Genomic DNA, 17,277 nt, shown 5'->3' on the forward strand with positions numbered 1-17,277 from the left:
AGCTACCCTAAAATAATGTGAATGTTAACAGTTACCAATAAACAACTTTCTAAATAATATAATACAAACATATTTGAATTGTCAAAAGTTGTGTTTTTTTTTTAAATGTCGAAACACAAATGAATGTTCATGTTTTCGCATCTAAGAGCAAAGAATAATTATGCCTCTTTATTAATGAATTTTGTGGTTTGAATCATTAATCTGGTAAAAACAAGTTGAACTTTGATACATAAAGTGAACTGAATGCTGAATCACTGTTATAAGTTGAAAGTTCTGTCTAGAAAATTATTGACGCAGGCTTGGTTGATAAATTTTGTTTAATTATACTGAATAATTTAGCTTCAATCAGAAACATGGCACGATTATAAAATATAAATAAGTCATTTAAATATAATACAGTTAAAGCACAGCTTTGAATTTTAAATAGGTCATTTACAACACCTGAATAATTTTGCTGTTACCTATAAGCATCCCCCACAAATTGACAAACCTCGTCATACGAAGCAGATACAACATCTTTTTCAATCAATGTCACACAGATAACTGAACCAGTTTTAGAATCTTTTTCTTCAAGTTCAGCTAACTCAAAACGATTCTTTTTCGATAAGAGCATTACTAAGGTACCTTTTTTCTTTGGTATAACAGTTTCTAGAATAGACTGAGGTACGTTTTCTAATAGTTTTCCCCGTTCTGTGCGACATATACAAGTCCAAGGATCAATGATATCAACAATGTCTAGTTTTTTACAATAATATTTCCCTTCAGAAAAGTCTTGACTGACGACTCTAACTTTTAAATCTGTATGTAACCAAGCATTTCTACTGCTCATCTCATTGGAGGATCCATTTTGAGATGGTGTCACCACCTTTTTATCAGATTTGTGTCTTTTAGCTGCGGGAGCAACAAACACATCAGTATCATCTTTTTGACTTTGATCACGCTGTTTCAAGTATTCTTCCCTAGAACCTGCCTTGATGTTGATGATGGCTAAATCAACCATTTCTTCAGATGGAACTCTGACAATGCACCTTGAAGTTTCTAATGAAAGTGACAATATTTTGGCATGTTCACCTTTATTTTGTCCACCAATTATTTCAATATAATCACCCAAATTGAAGTCGTGAAATAATTTTTCAGCTTCAGCAGCCTCTTCTTCATGCACTGTCACGCCAAGAGTTCTCTTCTTAGTTGCAAAATCTACTGGCTCTACAATCTTGCGATTACGTCCAACTCCTTTTCCCTTTTCCCAACCCATACCTCTCATTAATGCTTCCCCAAAATCAGTAATTGGAACATCGTTATAATCATCAAGAGTAGAGTCCTCCTGTGGTATAACACCAGGGAATTTAAGTGAAGATTTGTCATTTGCATTTGCTGATCCTTCTATTTGTTTCTTCTCTTTTTCTGCTACACTATTTGGATCACTAAGTATTTGGTTAATTGCCTCTTTTGTTATGTCATCTACTTGAACATTTCCAGGTTGCCACAAGTTCTTAGAGCCATGAATAACAAGCTTTTCTTTCTTCTTTTTACTAACGTGGGTAGATAATGCAGCACTACTTGATATATACTCTGTTTCCTCAGATTCATCTTTCTGTTTAGTCTTTAATAGTTTGGGTTTCTCTGATCTTCGTTTGAATGTGAACTTCACAGATTCTGTCATGCTTGACAGCTTTACTCCTGCTAAAAATATTGCAATTAGTTACCAGAATATTCTTGTGGATCACAACACAAAAAGGTTGAGGGCCAGAGGGGGGGTGGTAAACACAACTTTCTCAGATTTCACACATTATAATAATAACAATAATAAATTAATGTTATTTTTATGCAGCACCAAAAGGTAAAATAATTTAAATTCAACCCTTATATGCTCAGCTGTAAATGATACCTAATTGACAGTGGGGATTGTGCATCTCGCCTTGGACAGGGGTGAAACTATTAGGAAAACAGAAGTTTATAACTGCAAATTAAATCCTGACTAAATAAGGCAGATGCACCTAACAAGAACATATCAAAGAAAGGTTAGCAGGTTTTCTAACAGAGGACTTGAAAAATGGATGATGACCACAAGAGATTTCAGTGTGAAACTCATCAGCCTATCAAAATAATATTCAAGATAAAAAAGATGAAAATCTCTAAAATATTAAAATTTCTACTATGAAAATTCTATACAACTACAAATATACAAACAATCTGAATACTCCAATATACAATAAAAATGATTGAAAAAGTTTACTGCAGAACAGTAACTGATGATAAAAGATATTTATGAAAATCTGTGCAATATACGAGTAGAGAAATAAACAGAGTGGAAAAAGATGTGCAAACAGAGTGGAAAAAGATGCTCTAGTACTTGAGACAAAATACAAAGGGTGTACTTACTTTATGACAAAACATCATCACTTATGTCTACAAAGTATCATCGCACTACATGGAAAAATATACAGTTACTATTTCTTCATCAAATTTAAAAGTAATAACTTATCAAATATTAATCATGAATAACAACAACAATAGAAAAATTTTAAAAATTTTAATTTATTCATACTTCCCAGTGGAGTAAAGATTTTATTAAAAGTTTCTTTGCTACATAAGGATGAAACCAAAGATAATCATTGTGTTTTTCCTTATTACTGACATAACTGGTACCTTCAATTCTTGTTAAAACTTCTGTTGGTGACTCAGGATAGAGTTTCCTTTTCTGACATACACTACAATTTTGTTGGCAGACACAGTGAAGCACAGAAAAGAATATTATCTCGAATGTTGCCCGAATTATGTAATAGATTTGCTAGAAACGAACATGAAAAAAAGGATCAAAATCTGACCTTTATCTAAAAATCTGATGTAGCTATTTTCGTTCCTTGACTAGGTACTCGAATTACGAATTGTAAGGTTAACCATTTCAGAAATTTACACTAAATTACACATCCTCAGTCACCATCACAAAAGACCTCACAGACCTGATTATCAACCAGCAAAACACCCTTGAACATTACAACATGTCAATTCAAAATGACACTATAAAAAGTCTCAAGGCAATCAAGGAGAAACACTTATTTACGGTTAGCAAATCAATAGAGGACAGTGTAAGAGATCCCAACCTAAAGAGATCTCTCCAGTTCATCAAAGAGGAAGGTTCAGGATGTTGGCTTACTGCACTTCCATTGAAGAGATTTGGCTACTCCCTGAACAAGATTGAGTTCCGTGATGCTCTGTACTTGCGTTATGGTTGGGAGATCCCTAACACGTACACCCCATTTCACTGTGCTTGTGGAGAGAGAAATAATGTGAATCACACACTTATATGCAAGAAAGGTGGCTATGTTTCTATGAGACACAACAACATCCGCGATCTAAATGCAGAGCTGCAGCGTGAAGTATGCAGAGATGTAGTGACTGAGCCAGCATTGATACCCCTTGATAATGAAGAAATTGTTGGTACCAATGCTGATAGAGCTGCACCTGATGTATCCTCACGAGGTCTCTGTAGCACATTTGAACGAACATTCTTTGATGTCTGTGTTACCCACCCCAACTCACCCACATATGACAAAAAAGATATGGAACAGATCTATAAAGCTCATGAAATGAGGAAAATGAAAAAGTACAACAACAGAATCATCCAGGTGGAAAAAGGCCTTTACCCCACTTATATACTCAACAAATGGCGGATGGGGTCCACAAGCCACAAGATACCACAAGAGACTCGCTGAAAACTATCCCAGAAGAGAGGAGAAGACTATGCGGCTATTATGTGTTACATGCGCACCAGGATTAGATTCTCAATCCTCAGGAGCACCCTGATAGCGGTCAGGGGTGAGAGAGGGAGACGGCAATCGTATACATTGCCAGTCAGTGTAACTTCGTTTAACTTGATACCTGCCACCATGGACTATGAATGTTTCTAGACACTATCCTTTTGATATTGAGATATTGGTATCTCATATCACGTGTACATCGTTCCTTTCTTATGACACAGTAATTTATTGACACTCACAGCTATAATTTTAATCATTGAATCAGTATTTCTATCTGTGCTCTGCGTAATGCATCACATGAATCAGTTTTTTAATCTATTAACTTATTACACATTTGTGCTCTGCTTTAGCATCACTTGACTATTTAAAAAAATTGTTTGTTCAGGCCATGACCTTATAGTCAGCCAATTGGCCATTGCTATATTATGTGTATATTGTTTGAATATTCTTCACACATATCAGCAGATCAGGTATGAATATTGTTTCAAAGATAAAGTGCAATATTAAAAGCTCTAAATTAAGGAATCTTCGTAAAGCTTTTTATATCTGAGAGAGTTATACCTTATTGGTATATTCCTACCAGTGGATGTTAACAAATCTTCTAGTGTTAATTATAGTAAGACAAGTCTAGAATATTTAGGACTGTTTTTAAAATGGAATATATTGTAATCATCATCACTGGAATGTGTCTGATGAGGTGATAAGTAGAATTGAAGGAGATAATTATTTGGAGGACAAAAGTAGACATAATGATTATCTGTGATTTCATCACTATTTAGCAAAGAGGAAGCAAAGAGGAAGTTCATTAACCTGAACTAGGTTGATTGTGTATATTTTACATAGTAAATAATTTAATTTATTAACATATTTTAAAGAATACTTGTGATGATCTCAAGCTAAATTACACATTTTGAAATGGTTAACCTCATAAATCGCTACACAATATTTTTAAATGATTGTCCAAGGAACCATAAAGAATCAAAATCAGGGAGAGGCTGATTTTCTCCACTAAGGAATCGAAAGGTCAAAAAAGTTAGGGCTGTTTGTAGTTCTAGTTTTACAGGTAAACCTCAAAATTTAACCTGTGTTATCTCAGGAACACAAAATTAGTTTTTTTCTTGTTTGTCCTCAGTATGGCTCTATCACATATTAATTAAATATGTATATTAAAATAAACTTTAACACACATATCAAACCGTGTTTTGCAAGCAACTGCTCCATGATTTTCCAGAACATAGATGGCAATAAAACAAATTTTGATGCCTTTAGCATGGAACTAGACCTAATAGCCGAAAAATTTAAAATTATCGGACTTGCTGAAACCAATATTGGAATAGAGGAAAGCACTGTTTACCATCTAGAGGGATACAATTGTTTCTACCAAGATAAACATATCAATAAAGCGAAGGGAAGTGGAGTAGCATTGTACTTAAAGGACAAACTTAATAGAGTTGTAAACGAAAAATTATCATGGGTAACCAAAAATCTTGAAACCCTATTTATTACCATTCAACATGATGAACCTCTACATGTAGGAGTTCTGTACCGTCCTCCTAGTGGGAACGCCTCAGAGGCACTAAATGAACTTAGAAAATTATTGAATCATGCTCAAAAAAGAATGTTTACATACTAGGAGACTTCAACATTAATCTCCATGATGAAAACAGTAAACTCGTTTCAAGACTTTGAAAACCTTATTCTAGGCCTATGTTTATCACCACTTATTTCTACGTCTACGCATCATAAACCAGGATGTAACCAATCATGCATTGACAACATACTCACCACCAACATCGAAACTCTATCTGCTCTGGAACGATTAGTACCTGCATCAGTCACCATCATGCTGTATTTAACATATTCAACTCACCCCTAGTCAGTGCTGAGGATCATGAACAAAAGCACTTCCAGTACTATGACTACTGTGCAACTAATGTGAACAAATTTGTCGAAGTACTAGACAATGAATTAACAAGTGATCCACCAGAAGATTTCAGTACTTTTTTCACTCTATTCAATCATCAACTAGACCAACGCATGTAAACTAGACCAGCCTAAGTGTTCTAAACGTACTGCTAAAAACAACCCATGGATTACATCTGGCCTAATTGCCTCTATAAATAGAAAACATGAGCTTTATGACCTATGGAAAAAGGCAGTTAAGAAGAAATGCCTCAGCAACTCTTCACCTAGCCATGCAGACTGTCTTACTCTTTGTTATAATTGTACAAATAAGGTAACACGTCATGAAGAATTTAAGGCACACCGGAAGTTATTAAACCACCTTATCAATTCTGCAAAACGTAAGTATCATGGTGTTAAGATTACAGAATGCGCTGGAGATAGCAAGAAAACCTGGCAGATAATCAACGAACTACGTGGTAAGAAAAGACGTGAGATCAAGCCGAACTTCGTGATAAATAATGAACGTGTGATTAATCGTCGTATAATTGCAAATGAGTTCAATAAATACTTTGCCTCTATTGCAGCTAACCTGAACGAAGCATACTCTGGTGACTATTTGAGAATAAATTCGCTGCCTTCATTTACTGACTACCTGCCAACATCAATTACGTCCAGTATTTATCTTTGGGATTCTGACTGTACTGAGATTAAAGAGACCATAAGCGAACTAAAAAACGGGAAATCCAGTGACATACCTATTCATGTGATCAAGAAGTCATGCCAAATTAAGTTGCACCGTACTTAGCTAGATACTTTAACAAATGCATGCAAGAAGGCCACTTCCCCGATGAATTGAAGACTGGGAGAATCAGCCCCATTTACAAAAAAGAAGATGAACAGCTATTAGAAAACTATAGACCAGTATCAACTCTACCTGTATTCGGGAAAATTCTAGAAAAGTTAATTTATAAGAGGCTCTATAGTTTCCTTACTTCCAAGGGGATAATACATGAAAACCAGTTCTCTCTCTCTTATCTTTTGTAAATTTGCGATAAGTTCAGTTTGCTGCTACAGCGTAGTTTACCTTTGCGTGTGTACTTGTACATTACTATACAAGTACACTATGGCGGATGACCCAAGTTTGACCCGATCCCAGGAGTTAATCAAGGAGTTCAATTATGATGAACAGGAAGATGTGGAAGGCTGTGTTGCAAGGTGGTCCAGTCAGTTAGGAAAAGACCTGCACATGGACTACAGTGACATTGATTACGAAAGTCGTGAAAAGATCAAGACTAAGGATAAACAGACTCTGTCAGGCTGGCTTGTGAATGCAATAGACCTTGTTCGTCGGCAGAATAGTCAGTTGTATCTCTTGAAGGAGATCATCGAGTGCTTCAAGACGGAAGCACTAGCAGACAAAGAGAAGGTGATCAGACTGCAGGGCCAACTGCTTGTGCAGAAGGATGAACAACTTCAGTTGCTTAAGACGTCTGTTGAGGAGACAGTACAAACAACGGTGGAGTCAGGGATTCAGAACTATAGTGCAGCTGTTCAACAGAACAGTGCAAGTGGTACGGTCTGTAACAGTAATATCCTGAAGAAGGTGATGAAGAGTGTGGCTGCAGAGGAGGACAGGAGCAAGAACCTGATTGTGTTTGGGCTAAAAGAAGAGGAGGAAGAACAGCTTTCCAGCGCTAGTTACCGCAGTATTGGAGGAGATCGGGGAGAAACCTCACTTCGAAGCGACTAGAATCGGCTGGAAGAGACCAGGTAGTACGGCTATCCGACCAGTCAAGATCACCGTCCCAAGCTCCACAGCAGTTCATCAGATTCTGATGAAAACAGGGAGACTGAGGCTAGTTGAGTCGCACAAAGATGTATGGATATGTCCAGACAGATCCTGCGAAGAACGAGCAACAAGGAAGCATCTGGTAACTGACCTGAAGAAGAAGAGGGCTGAACAGACTCATCTCGACCACTATATCCGGTACGGGAAGGTATTTAGCCGTGATAAAAAGCCATCATGAGTTATTTATGTCTCTCGGACACTTATCAGTATATGTAGGAGTGATGAGTTTTCGGATGTTATCTGTATTTGAGAGACAATTATATAATTTAAATACTTTATTATTTGATTGTTTCACACTTTTCACATTTCATAATTTTATTACTAGGTGGAGGTGATGTTATTGAGACTTTGGGCGGCCATAAAACTCCTGTTTTAAAAGTTGTTCTCTGTACTTGTTTCACTGACCCACGCTTTATAGCATTTATACATTTCGGCCCAATTTATATGTTGTTCGATTTGCTGTACATTTGTATATTTGCTATTTTGTAAAAGTTTCAAATCAAATCAGTTCGGCTTTAGGAAAGGACACTCCACCAGCCATGCACTGAACTACTCTGTAGAACATATAGAATCGTTAATTAGTAAAAAGCAACATGTCCTAGGGGTCTTCATCGATCTCTCAAAAGCCTTTGACACTCTAGATCACTGTAAACTAACTACTAAATTAAAAAACTACGGTATAAGAGGGAATGCTCTGAATCTTATCTCTAGTTACTTGTCTAATAGGAAACAATTTGTAAATGTTCTAGATACCAAATCTGATGAATTACCGGTCGAATTTGGAGTCCCTCAGGGTAGTGTATTAGGACCTCTACTTTTCCTACTGTATATCAATGATATTTGCAATATAACTAATAAGGGTAAATTTGTCTTATTTGCAGACGATACTAATATATTTGTCGCTGCCGATTCGAAAAATAAAGCATACGAATTGGCTAATGAAGTACTACAGGCCGTAAACAAGTATATGGGAGTTAACCTACTGCACATTAATGTAAAGAAGTGTTGTTATATGTACTTTTCTCCCTCTAAACGTGATAATAGCGAATTAAATGCAGATATAGATAGCCAAAACTTGTCCATAAATAACAAAATAATTAAACGTGTAAGTCAGACAAAATTTCTTGGAGTAATCATTGATGATAAACTGAGCTGGAAACCACACATATTATCTCTCAATAAGAAACTAAGTAGTGCTTGTGGACGTATCTACCGTATTAAGAAATGCTTGCCAGAATCACTATATAAGCAAATATATCATTCTCTCTTTGAATCACACCTAGGTTATGCTATTTCTGTCTGGGGAGGTATTCCCAATAATCAGTTGAAACCGCTATTTATTACTCAAAAGAAGTGTATCAGGATTCTCTTTGGAGACTTTGAAGCCTATGTAGACAAGTTCAAGACATGTGCTAGAGCAAGACCAATTAATTCTCAACGTCTAGGATCTGAATTCTATGTTAAAGAGTCCGCCAAACCTCTATTCACAAAACACGAACTACTTGCTATAGAGAACCTATACAGATACCGTTGTTTAATGGAATTGTTTAAGATCATTAAGTCACGAGTACCAATTTCGTTATACTACCTATTCGGCTTATCAAATAAGAAATAGAAAATGTAAATTCGGGGAAACGGATAACAAGGGCGGCATTTGCCAGTGCCCTGAATGCTCACTAAAACGTAGTCGCTACCTTATCTACAAAGAATACAGAAAAGTCCTAAAGAAAACACGTCAAACTGTGAAAACAGAATACTTCTCTGGTAAATTTGCTGAAAATAGCGGTGATAGTAAAAGGACCTGGGAACTAATAAATCGTATAAGAGGTAAACAGCGGCGTGAAATAAAGCCGCTGTTCACCATAGACAACGTTAAGATAACAAATAGAAGGATCATAGCAAACGAATTCAATAAATATTTTGCATCATTAGCTTCTGACCTAAATACCGCTTACAATGATCTTGGACAAATTAACATAAACAGTATGCCTAGTTTCTATGATTATCTACCGCTTTCAAACACTTCCAGCATTTACATGCATGACTGCACAACAGACGAGGTTAGCAAAATCATATCTGAACTTAAAAATGGCAAGGCAAGTGACATACCGATTCATGTAATTAAGCAGTCCTCTAAAATAGTTACTCCTCTACTCACTGTACTGTATAACGAATGTATGAAGGATGGCATATTTCCAGATGACCTTAAAGTTGGAAGGATTAGTCCCATTTACAAGAAAGATAACCAGGAACTCCTTGAAAACTATAGACCTGTATCAACGCTAGCTGTGTTTGGTAAAATATTTGAAAAGATTATATTCAATAGATTATACAGCTTCTTTCATTCACAGAACTCCTTATATGAAAACCAGTACGGATTCCGTAAAAATCACTCGACCAGTTATGCCCTAAATTACTCAGTGAACCACGTAGAATCTTGCCTCAAGAAAAAACAACACGTTCTTGGAATATTTATTGATCTTAGCAAAGCCTTTGATACAATATCACATGAAAAGTTACTGCATAAGTTAGAAAATTATGGAATCCGTGGAAATGCAAATAACCTTATAGCAAGTTACCTGTCGAACAGATACCAGTATGTCTCAGTATTAGGTGAAGACTCCGAGAAACTTCCAGTAGTCTATGGAGTGCCGCAGGGGAGCTGTCTTGGTCCCTTACTTTTTATTATTTATATTAATGACATCCGTAACTCATCAATTATAGGAAAGTTTATACTATTTGCCGACGACACTAACATATTTATAGAAGACACATGTGTCAAAAGACTATACGAAAAAGGAAATGAAGTTCTATCATTTGTGTACAAGTATATGAAACTAAACTTATTACATATTAACATTAAGAAATGTTGTTTTATTCATTTTAAACCCTCACGGGCCGAAGAGGAAATAGAAAATGACGAGAACATACTAACTTTAAATAATGTAGTTATTAAAAGAGTTCAAGAAGCTAAATTTCTAGGCGTTATTATTGACGACCAACTTAACTGGAAATCACATACGCAGTCACTTAACTCAAAACTTAAATGCGAAGTAGGAAAGCTGTGCAGAATACGACACATTGTCCCAAAGCAGTATTATAAGGATTTATATCATACTCTATTTGAATCACATTTAGGATTTGGAATATCTGTGTGGGGTGGTATTAGCAATAACCGACTTGACCTATCTTTAAAACACAGAAAAAGTGTATAAGAATTCTGTTTGGGGATAGAGAAGCTTACCTAGAGAAGTTTAAAACGTGTGCCCGAACACGACCTGTTGATAAGCAAAGACTGGGGGTGGACTTTTACCAAAAAGAACACTCCAAGCCCTTGTTTAAAACCCACAGGTTGTTGACGGTCCACAATCTGTACAAGTACACTTGTCTCTTAGAACTATTCAAAATTAATAAGTTAGAGGAACCATTATCACTGTACTCATCATTTAACAGGTCACCACGACGAGAGGATTATTTCATTACATCACAACCATCCTCACAATTCATCTACCAATCATCCTACATGTGGAACAGCTGTCGACAAACATCAAGTAAGATAAGTTTTAATACTCCGACAAACGGGTTTAAGAATATATTGAAAATTGCCTTACGAGAATTGCAATTCAAGCATGATACACTTGATTGGTGTGAGCTTAATTTTGCCACAAATGAGCTCAAGTTCTGATTTATGTGAGTTACTAAAATGACCATATATCTTTTCTCATACATACAACCACTGCACTCCAACCAAAAACATTACTTACACCATACTCCACAAATGATATATATATATATATATATACACAAACACACTAGTACCGAGCAATCGCACTGTAAAACATGCTCACGATACACTCAAAATTGGAAATATTCAACGGCTTGTATATGAAACTTACACTTACACTCAGTGTACACCCAGTGTTAACTAGTATTACACACTGGTAAACTCTACGTAACGCGCGAAAATAATAATTCTATGGCGTTTTCATTGTCACATCTCACGTCGACGGGATTAAACGCGCGCGCGCGTAACATCTTATCTTACTGCTATCTCAACGAATAAACACACAACGACTTTGACAATTGACCGACGACTTAACGATTGTGAGTTATGACGGACTTAACTGTATGGGTCAACTACTAAAACTGCATTGTATACTATTTTAATCATTATACTGGACATGATATGACGAAGTATCTTAAGCAGCACTTTATACCTCCACTTATAGAACTTGATTAGTCACGAACAATAGAATCATTATAAATCAATACAATAAAACATCTTGATCAATAAATGCCTAGCAGCACCAGACAGCGGCCGTGTACCTTTTTCGACTCCACGGAGTCCCTGATGGACTTTTGTTTACTTTTGTTAATAATTTGACCGCAACCTTTCTTTCTCGAAGCACAAGTCCTACTGTACTTCATTACAGTATTAAGATAATATAAAGCAAATCATGTGAATATATGACTACGAAATAGATCTATAGATTTGTCCATAATATTTAATACCGTATTGATGGTTTTGAATTTTGTATATTGAATTTTAATGTGAAGCGTTTACTCTTCCCCCTCGGCAATTAATTAGAAAGTTAGATTAATGACAATAATTGCCAAATGACGTAGAAGATATAAATGTTCGATGTTGTAGAGTGATTTCAAGAGTAGTGGTCCGAAAAAGCCGTACAGGCACTTGGGTCCTTATCCTTGTCACTAGTCCCAATTGGATTCACTTTACACAAAACATGAACGTTTACAATTTAGACGTACACATTGGCACGATATTTATTAGAAAGCAAACAGTATAAAATAATACGTGCGTGCGCGGCTTGAGCCGCGCTTCATAACAATTTATGCGTTTAGGGGCTGGAGTACGCGTGTTTACAGATTAATGAAGTGTTGCATTGTAAATATTTAAAGTTGACGATATATTATGATTAGATTTAATAGTAAATTTTTCAAAGCTGGCTTTGGACTTAGGTAAAATTATAACTTATTTATTTTTTTAAAAAACCACGGATAGTTTTAAATTTACATAGTCGTATAACTATAATCAAGTTAATCCTGTTTTCAAGAATGCGCGGCTTTGGCGGCCAGTTATTGACTTGTACATAAAATTAAATTTTAAATAGAAATGTGAATGTATTTAAATTTAAAACTTTCAAAACGGAGGCTTATAAATATTATTGTATCATGATTGTAAAATAAAGGATAAAATTTTAAATTTGTTTCACTAAAATTTGTTTCACTAATAGGAAAGATAATTTGTTAATCACGCCCTCTCCAACTAATCAATTTATGTACAAATCTGCATGGCTGTGGAACGAATTTCGTAAAGTTGGGCCGATGAATTTCACCTCCCCTTGCAGCTCTGTCAAGAATTTGCTTAAACAGTCACTTCTAAGAGCTTAAAACAGGTATGGAACTGATTGGTGTGACAAAAATTTCACTGAATTCTGAGTGAGAAGTGATACTTGCCTGTTATTCCCAGTTACTGACTGATAATCTTATCTGTAGATACCATGCTTGAATTTAGGTAAACAACATAGCACTTCCTCACCAGTCACGTTGAACGCGATCGCCGAATGATAAAACAATATGGGAACGCGCGCGCACAGCATTGCGCGCTGATACTCTAAATACTGTGCGCGTTTCGTCCGGAACCTGGGGGAGTTCCCGCTCTAATATATCTGACGACAGTGATCACTCATTATGAGAACTAATCCCGACCACTTTCCCGGTCGAACCGTACCCAAATCAAACTAACTTATGAACCACGTGTATAGCCAACGTCCTTGCGGTGCTGAGCCGATGTAAAACTCTTCTGTCTCTTGTTAATATTTTAGTTGTACTGTGCATAAAAGTGTGTAGTGACAAGTGTGTAGTGGTAATGTATATTATTTATTATGACGACGCGATATTTATAATGCAGAATTAAAAGCTGCTTTCGATATGACTGGTGGTGGGCTCTCTCCGGCGGGACATAGATCTATATGGACACGTTCATTTGAGTTTGAGGATATTGGTAAATATAAGTGACCCTATTAAAAGGCACAGTGTAGTTGACTTTGTCACACTATGAAATTACACAAACCCTTGATGGTTAGGATAATCGTCTCATCCTCTAGGCTAACTTTGTCACATAACGATATCTTAATCAGGTGATAAGATATCGCTTAAATACGGCCGGCACGGAAATGGTTACATTGTCACACTATAAACATGTGACAGAGTAAATATGGACCCCTTGCTGCCGTTTTTGACCAAAATTTTGAGTGTCCAGTTGATTGGATGTGTACATATGACCATTACCTACATATTTGACGACTTTTTCGTTAGATGGTGCACTCAGGTTTACTCTGTCACACATTTAAGAAAATATGTGAACAATGTTTAGGGAACCCTGATAAGCAATGCTGAGTAGTGTAGGTTTAGTTAATGGCCTGGAAGTGCTAGGAATTGTTATTATATCATATAGTCGCAAGGAATTAAAACACAGAAGGCACAGACAAGTTTACTTTGTCACATAATCTTGATGATATCTGAACATGTGTGAAATTGAACAAATAATGATATACCAGCTTAAACCCTTTGTATTACGTAATATGGATCAAACAATTAATTAATTAAAATTGAAATTTAAAAACACCACTATTAAGCGTACACTTTTACTCAGCAGTGTCACTACAACTAGTTAACAAAAATACTTTTAAAACTATATATCAAAAGCAAAATAAAGTTCTATGTATAAATTCGTTCATAAAACTTCCAAAAAGCTAATATAATTTAGATAAGTCAAAGAGAGGGTTAAAATTATTAATAAAACATTTTTGCTACCTCAGTGTCAGATAAAGTAAACAAATAAGTCTTCAGTGCGGACTTAAACGCCTCAACAGAATAACATTGTTTGACTGAGTCTGGTAGTGCATTAAAAACTCGTGGACCAACCACACTAAAACTACGATCACCAAAACCCTTGGTTGAACGATAAGGGACTATGAGCCTAACAGTGTGTCCATGGTGAGCATACTTAAACATATCTTGAAGGTACAGTGGCGCTATTCCATTAATAGCCTTAAAAGATAGGAGACATATTTTAAAAATCACTCTTTTAGGTATATTAAGCCAGTGCAATTTATCAAGATCGTCGCCTAGGTGATCAAATTTATATTTTCCAGTTACTGCTTTTGCACAGGCATTTTGAATAAGCTGTAGTTGATGTATGAGGTACTTGGAGATGCCGTAAAACATGGCGTTACAGTAGTCCAAACAAGAAACAACGAGGCTATTAACAATTGTCTTAAGCTGTTTTGTAGTCAGCAGAAACCTTATCTTAGTGAGGTTGCGTAGTGTTAGGAAACATTTCTTCTTCAACTCAACAACATGGTTGCTCATAGTAAGCCCAGAGTCCATATGTATCCCAAGATTCTTAACTGTGCTCACAAATCGAATAGTTGTGTCACTCCCAAAATTCACTCCCTTTATATTGATCTCTCGTAGGACGGACATAGGACCAAAAACCATTATCTGTGTTTTACTGTCATTCATTGCTAGAAAGTATTTTTTCATCCACGCTCTAATAGATGCAAAGCATCCCCTGAGCTTAGAGAGTAATGTTTCGTACTGGTTGATGGGTTTAAATCTCTTTAAGATCTGGTGGTCATCTGCATACCCATAAATTGTGAAGTCCATTCCTTGTACAAATCTATAGATGGATCTGATATAAAGGTTAAACAGAACAGGTCCCAGAACTGAGCCCTGAGGAACACCAAACTTAATAACTATTTCTTCAGAGAGAGTAGAACCAAGTCGAATTCTCTGAGCACGACCTGTTAGAAAGCTAGTAAACCATTTTAACACAGTGCCCCTTAGTCCTATCTCCTTCATGAGAATGTTCAGTAAGACATCATGGTCTACAGTATCAAACGCCGCCGATAGGTCAAGCATCATGACAACTGTAGCACTCTTTTCATCTGATGCAACTAGAAGATCATTCCATATTCTGATCAATAATGTTTCTGTGCTGAAGGTCTTCTTGTATGCAGACTGTTCTGGGCAGTGGAGATTATGCTTATCTAAGTGATCGTTTAGGCGCTTTAACACCACTCTCTCGATTAGCTTCCCAAGGAAAGTGAGGTTTGAGACAGGGCGAAAGTTTTTCAAGACATTAGGATCAAGAGAGTTACTTTTCAGGAGGGGAACAATATCAGCAAGTTTGACTCCGTCCATTGAACCTTGAGATAAGGATGCATTAACAATCTGTAGAAGTAATGGTAGCAGAATGCTGATGTTCTCTTTAAGCAGTGTAGTAGGTAAGATGTCAGAAGGTGAACATTTGATACCAAACTCGTCAATGATTTCCTTTAGCTCATCTAATGTGACAGGTTCAAAGGTAGACCAGTGGTAGGATTCGGGAGCTTCAGCAGAAGAGTCTGATGGAAGAGTAAACCGATCATGATCCATATCTTTCCTAATGTTATCAATCTTAGATGTAAAGTAGGCGTTAAAGTCTGCTGCTAGCTTTGGAAGATCATCTGTGTAATCTGGCAGAGGATTAGATTGTTTACGGTCTAAATTTCTATTGACCAGCTGCCACAAAGTTCTTGGGTTGCCTTTAGAGTTTTCTACCATATTCTTAAAGTACTCCTTCTTCTTCAGATCAGCCATTTTAGAACATTCTGAGCTGATGTCTCTAAACATGATTTTATCTTCAAGCGTTGCTGTTGGTTTACGAGTTTTTGCCTCGGCTTTTCTTCTCAGCTTTCTGTAGTCCCTGTATTCATTATCAAACCAAGGTGCAGAATCAATAACAGATACCTTCTTGGAGACTATTGGAGCATGCTCATCTAGGAGTTCAGCACACAAGTCGTTCAAGTTGGCAACAGATGCACTCATATCAGTAGTTCCAATTTTCCCAAGATCAATCAAGTTTACTATATCGAAGAGATCACTGGTAAATTGGTCATCATCCACAGTCTTCAAATTTCTGTAAGTGATATCTTTAAAATATTTCTTTTCAAATTCCAAAGAGAAGTCACAATAGACTGGAAAATGATCTGATCCATGCCTATTCAACAACACTGCTAGTACCATGCACCAGTCACATAAATCATTAACGTGTGGTAATATGTTAACAGTGTCACAATTAAACTACCACAACATGGTCAAAAATAGGGTAATTTCGTCACAAAAAAATTATTATAACTCTGTCAGCTCCTTGCTGGCAAAATAACTAGTTAGTTTATCGACATTTTTTTGATGATAAAATTACATAGTATTCTAATAGAGGTATTAGAATTAGAATTAGAATTAGAATCAAATTTACACAGCAATACAATAAGAATAAAAAATAATTTAAGAAGCTTCAATCTGCTGTGCAGGACATTCAAGTCAGTCAAAAACTGTTAGCAGAACACCCTTCTAGGGACATAAGGATATAGCATGTAAATTGTAAAACAAAATAAGTAATAAATTAATGAGTGGTAAAATAAGATATGATTTAACAGTGAACTGTGGGCATGAAGGTAACAATTAATGTTGAAAATTACATTGATGCCCACTTTGGAATTTCGTAAGTAATATTATTTACAGTTATACACAGAGAAGTATAGAACAACATTAGAATGGCAATGATAACAAATGGGAACGAATAAAGGAGATGTTTAAAGTTCTATACTTCTGAAAATAGGTCATATAACGCAGGGGGCCTTTCCACCCGACAAAACTCCAGCACCTTAAAAATTGTTTCAGTTGTCACATAGC

At 36.1% G+C, this 17,277-nt stretch overlaps 2 protein-coding genes across 2 annotated transcripts in view; both read right to left on the reverse strand.

The window, feature by feature from the left end:
* The window catches only part of LOC134811267 (E3 ubiquitin-protein ligase rnf146-like), a 44,964-nt gene that overhangs the window by 20,253 nt on the left and 7,434 nt on the right, over positions 1–17,277 (reverse strand). The window lies entirely within an intron of this gene.
* Positions 14–2,429, reverse strand: LOC134811676 (G-patch domain and KOW motifs-containing protein-like). Its single transcript, XM_063818704.1, has 2 exons — positions 2,383–2,429; positions 14–1,683 (listed from the first exon to the last, which is right to left on the reverse strand). The coding sequence occupies exon 2, from the start codon at positions 1,661–1,663 to the stop codon at positions 458–460; it is 1,206 nt and encodes a 401-aa protein (XP_063674774.1). The 5' UTR covers positions 1,664–1,683; positions 2,383–2,429; the 3' UTR covers positions 14–457.

Source organism: Bolinopsis microptera, chromosome 1, assembly GCF_026151205.1.
Source record: "Bolinopsis microptera isolate Bmic1 chromosome 1, MBARI_Bmic_1.0, whole genome shotgun sequence".
Classification (NCBI taxonomy): domain Eukaryota; kingdom Metazoa; phylum Ctenophora; class Tentaculata; order Lobata; family Bolinopsidae; genus Bolinopsis; species Bolinopsis microptera.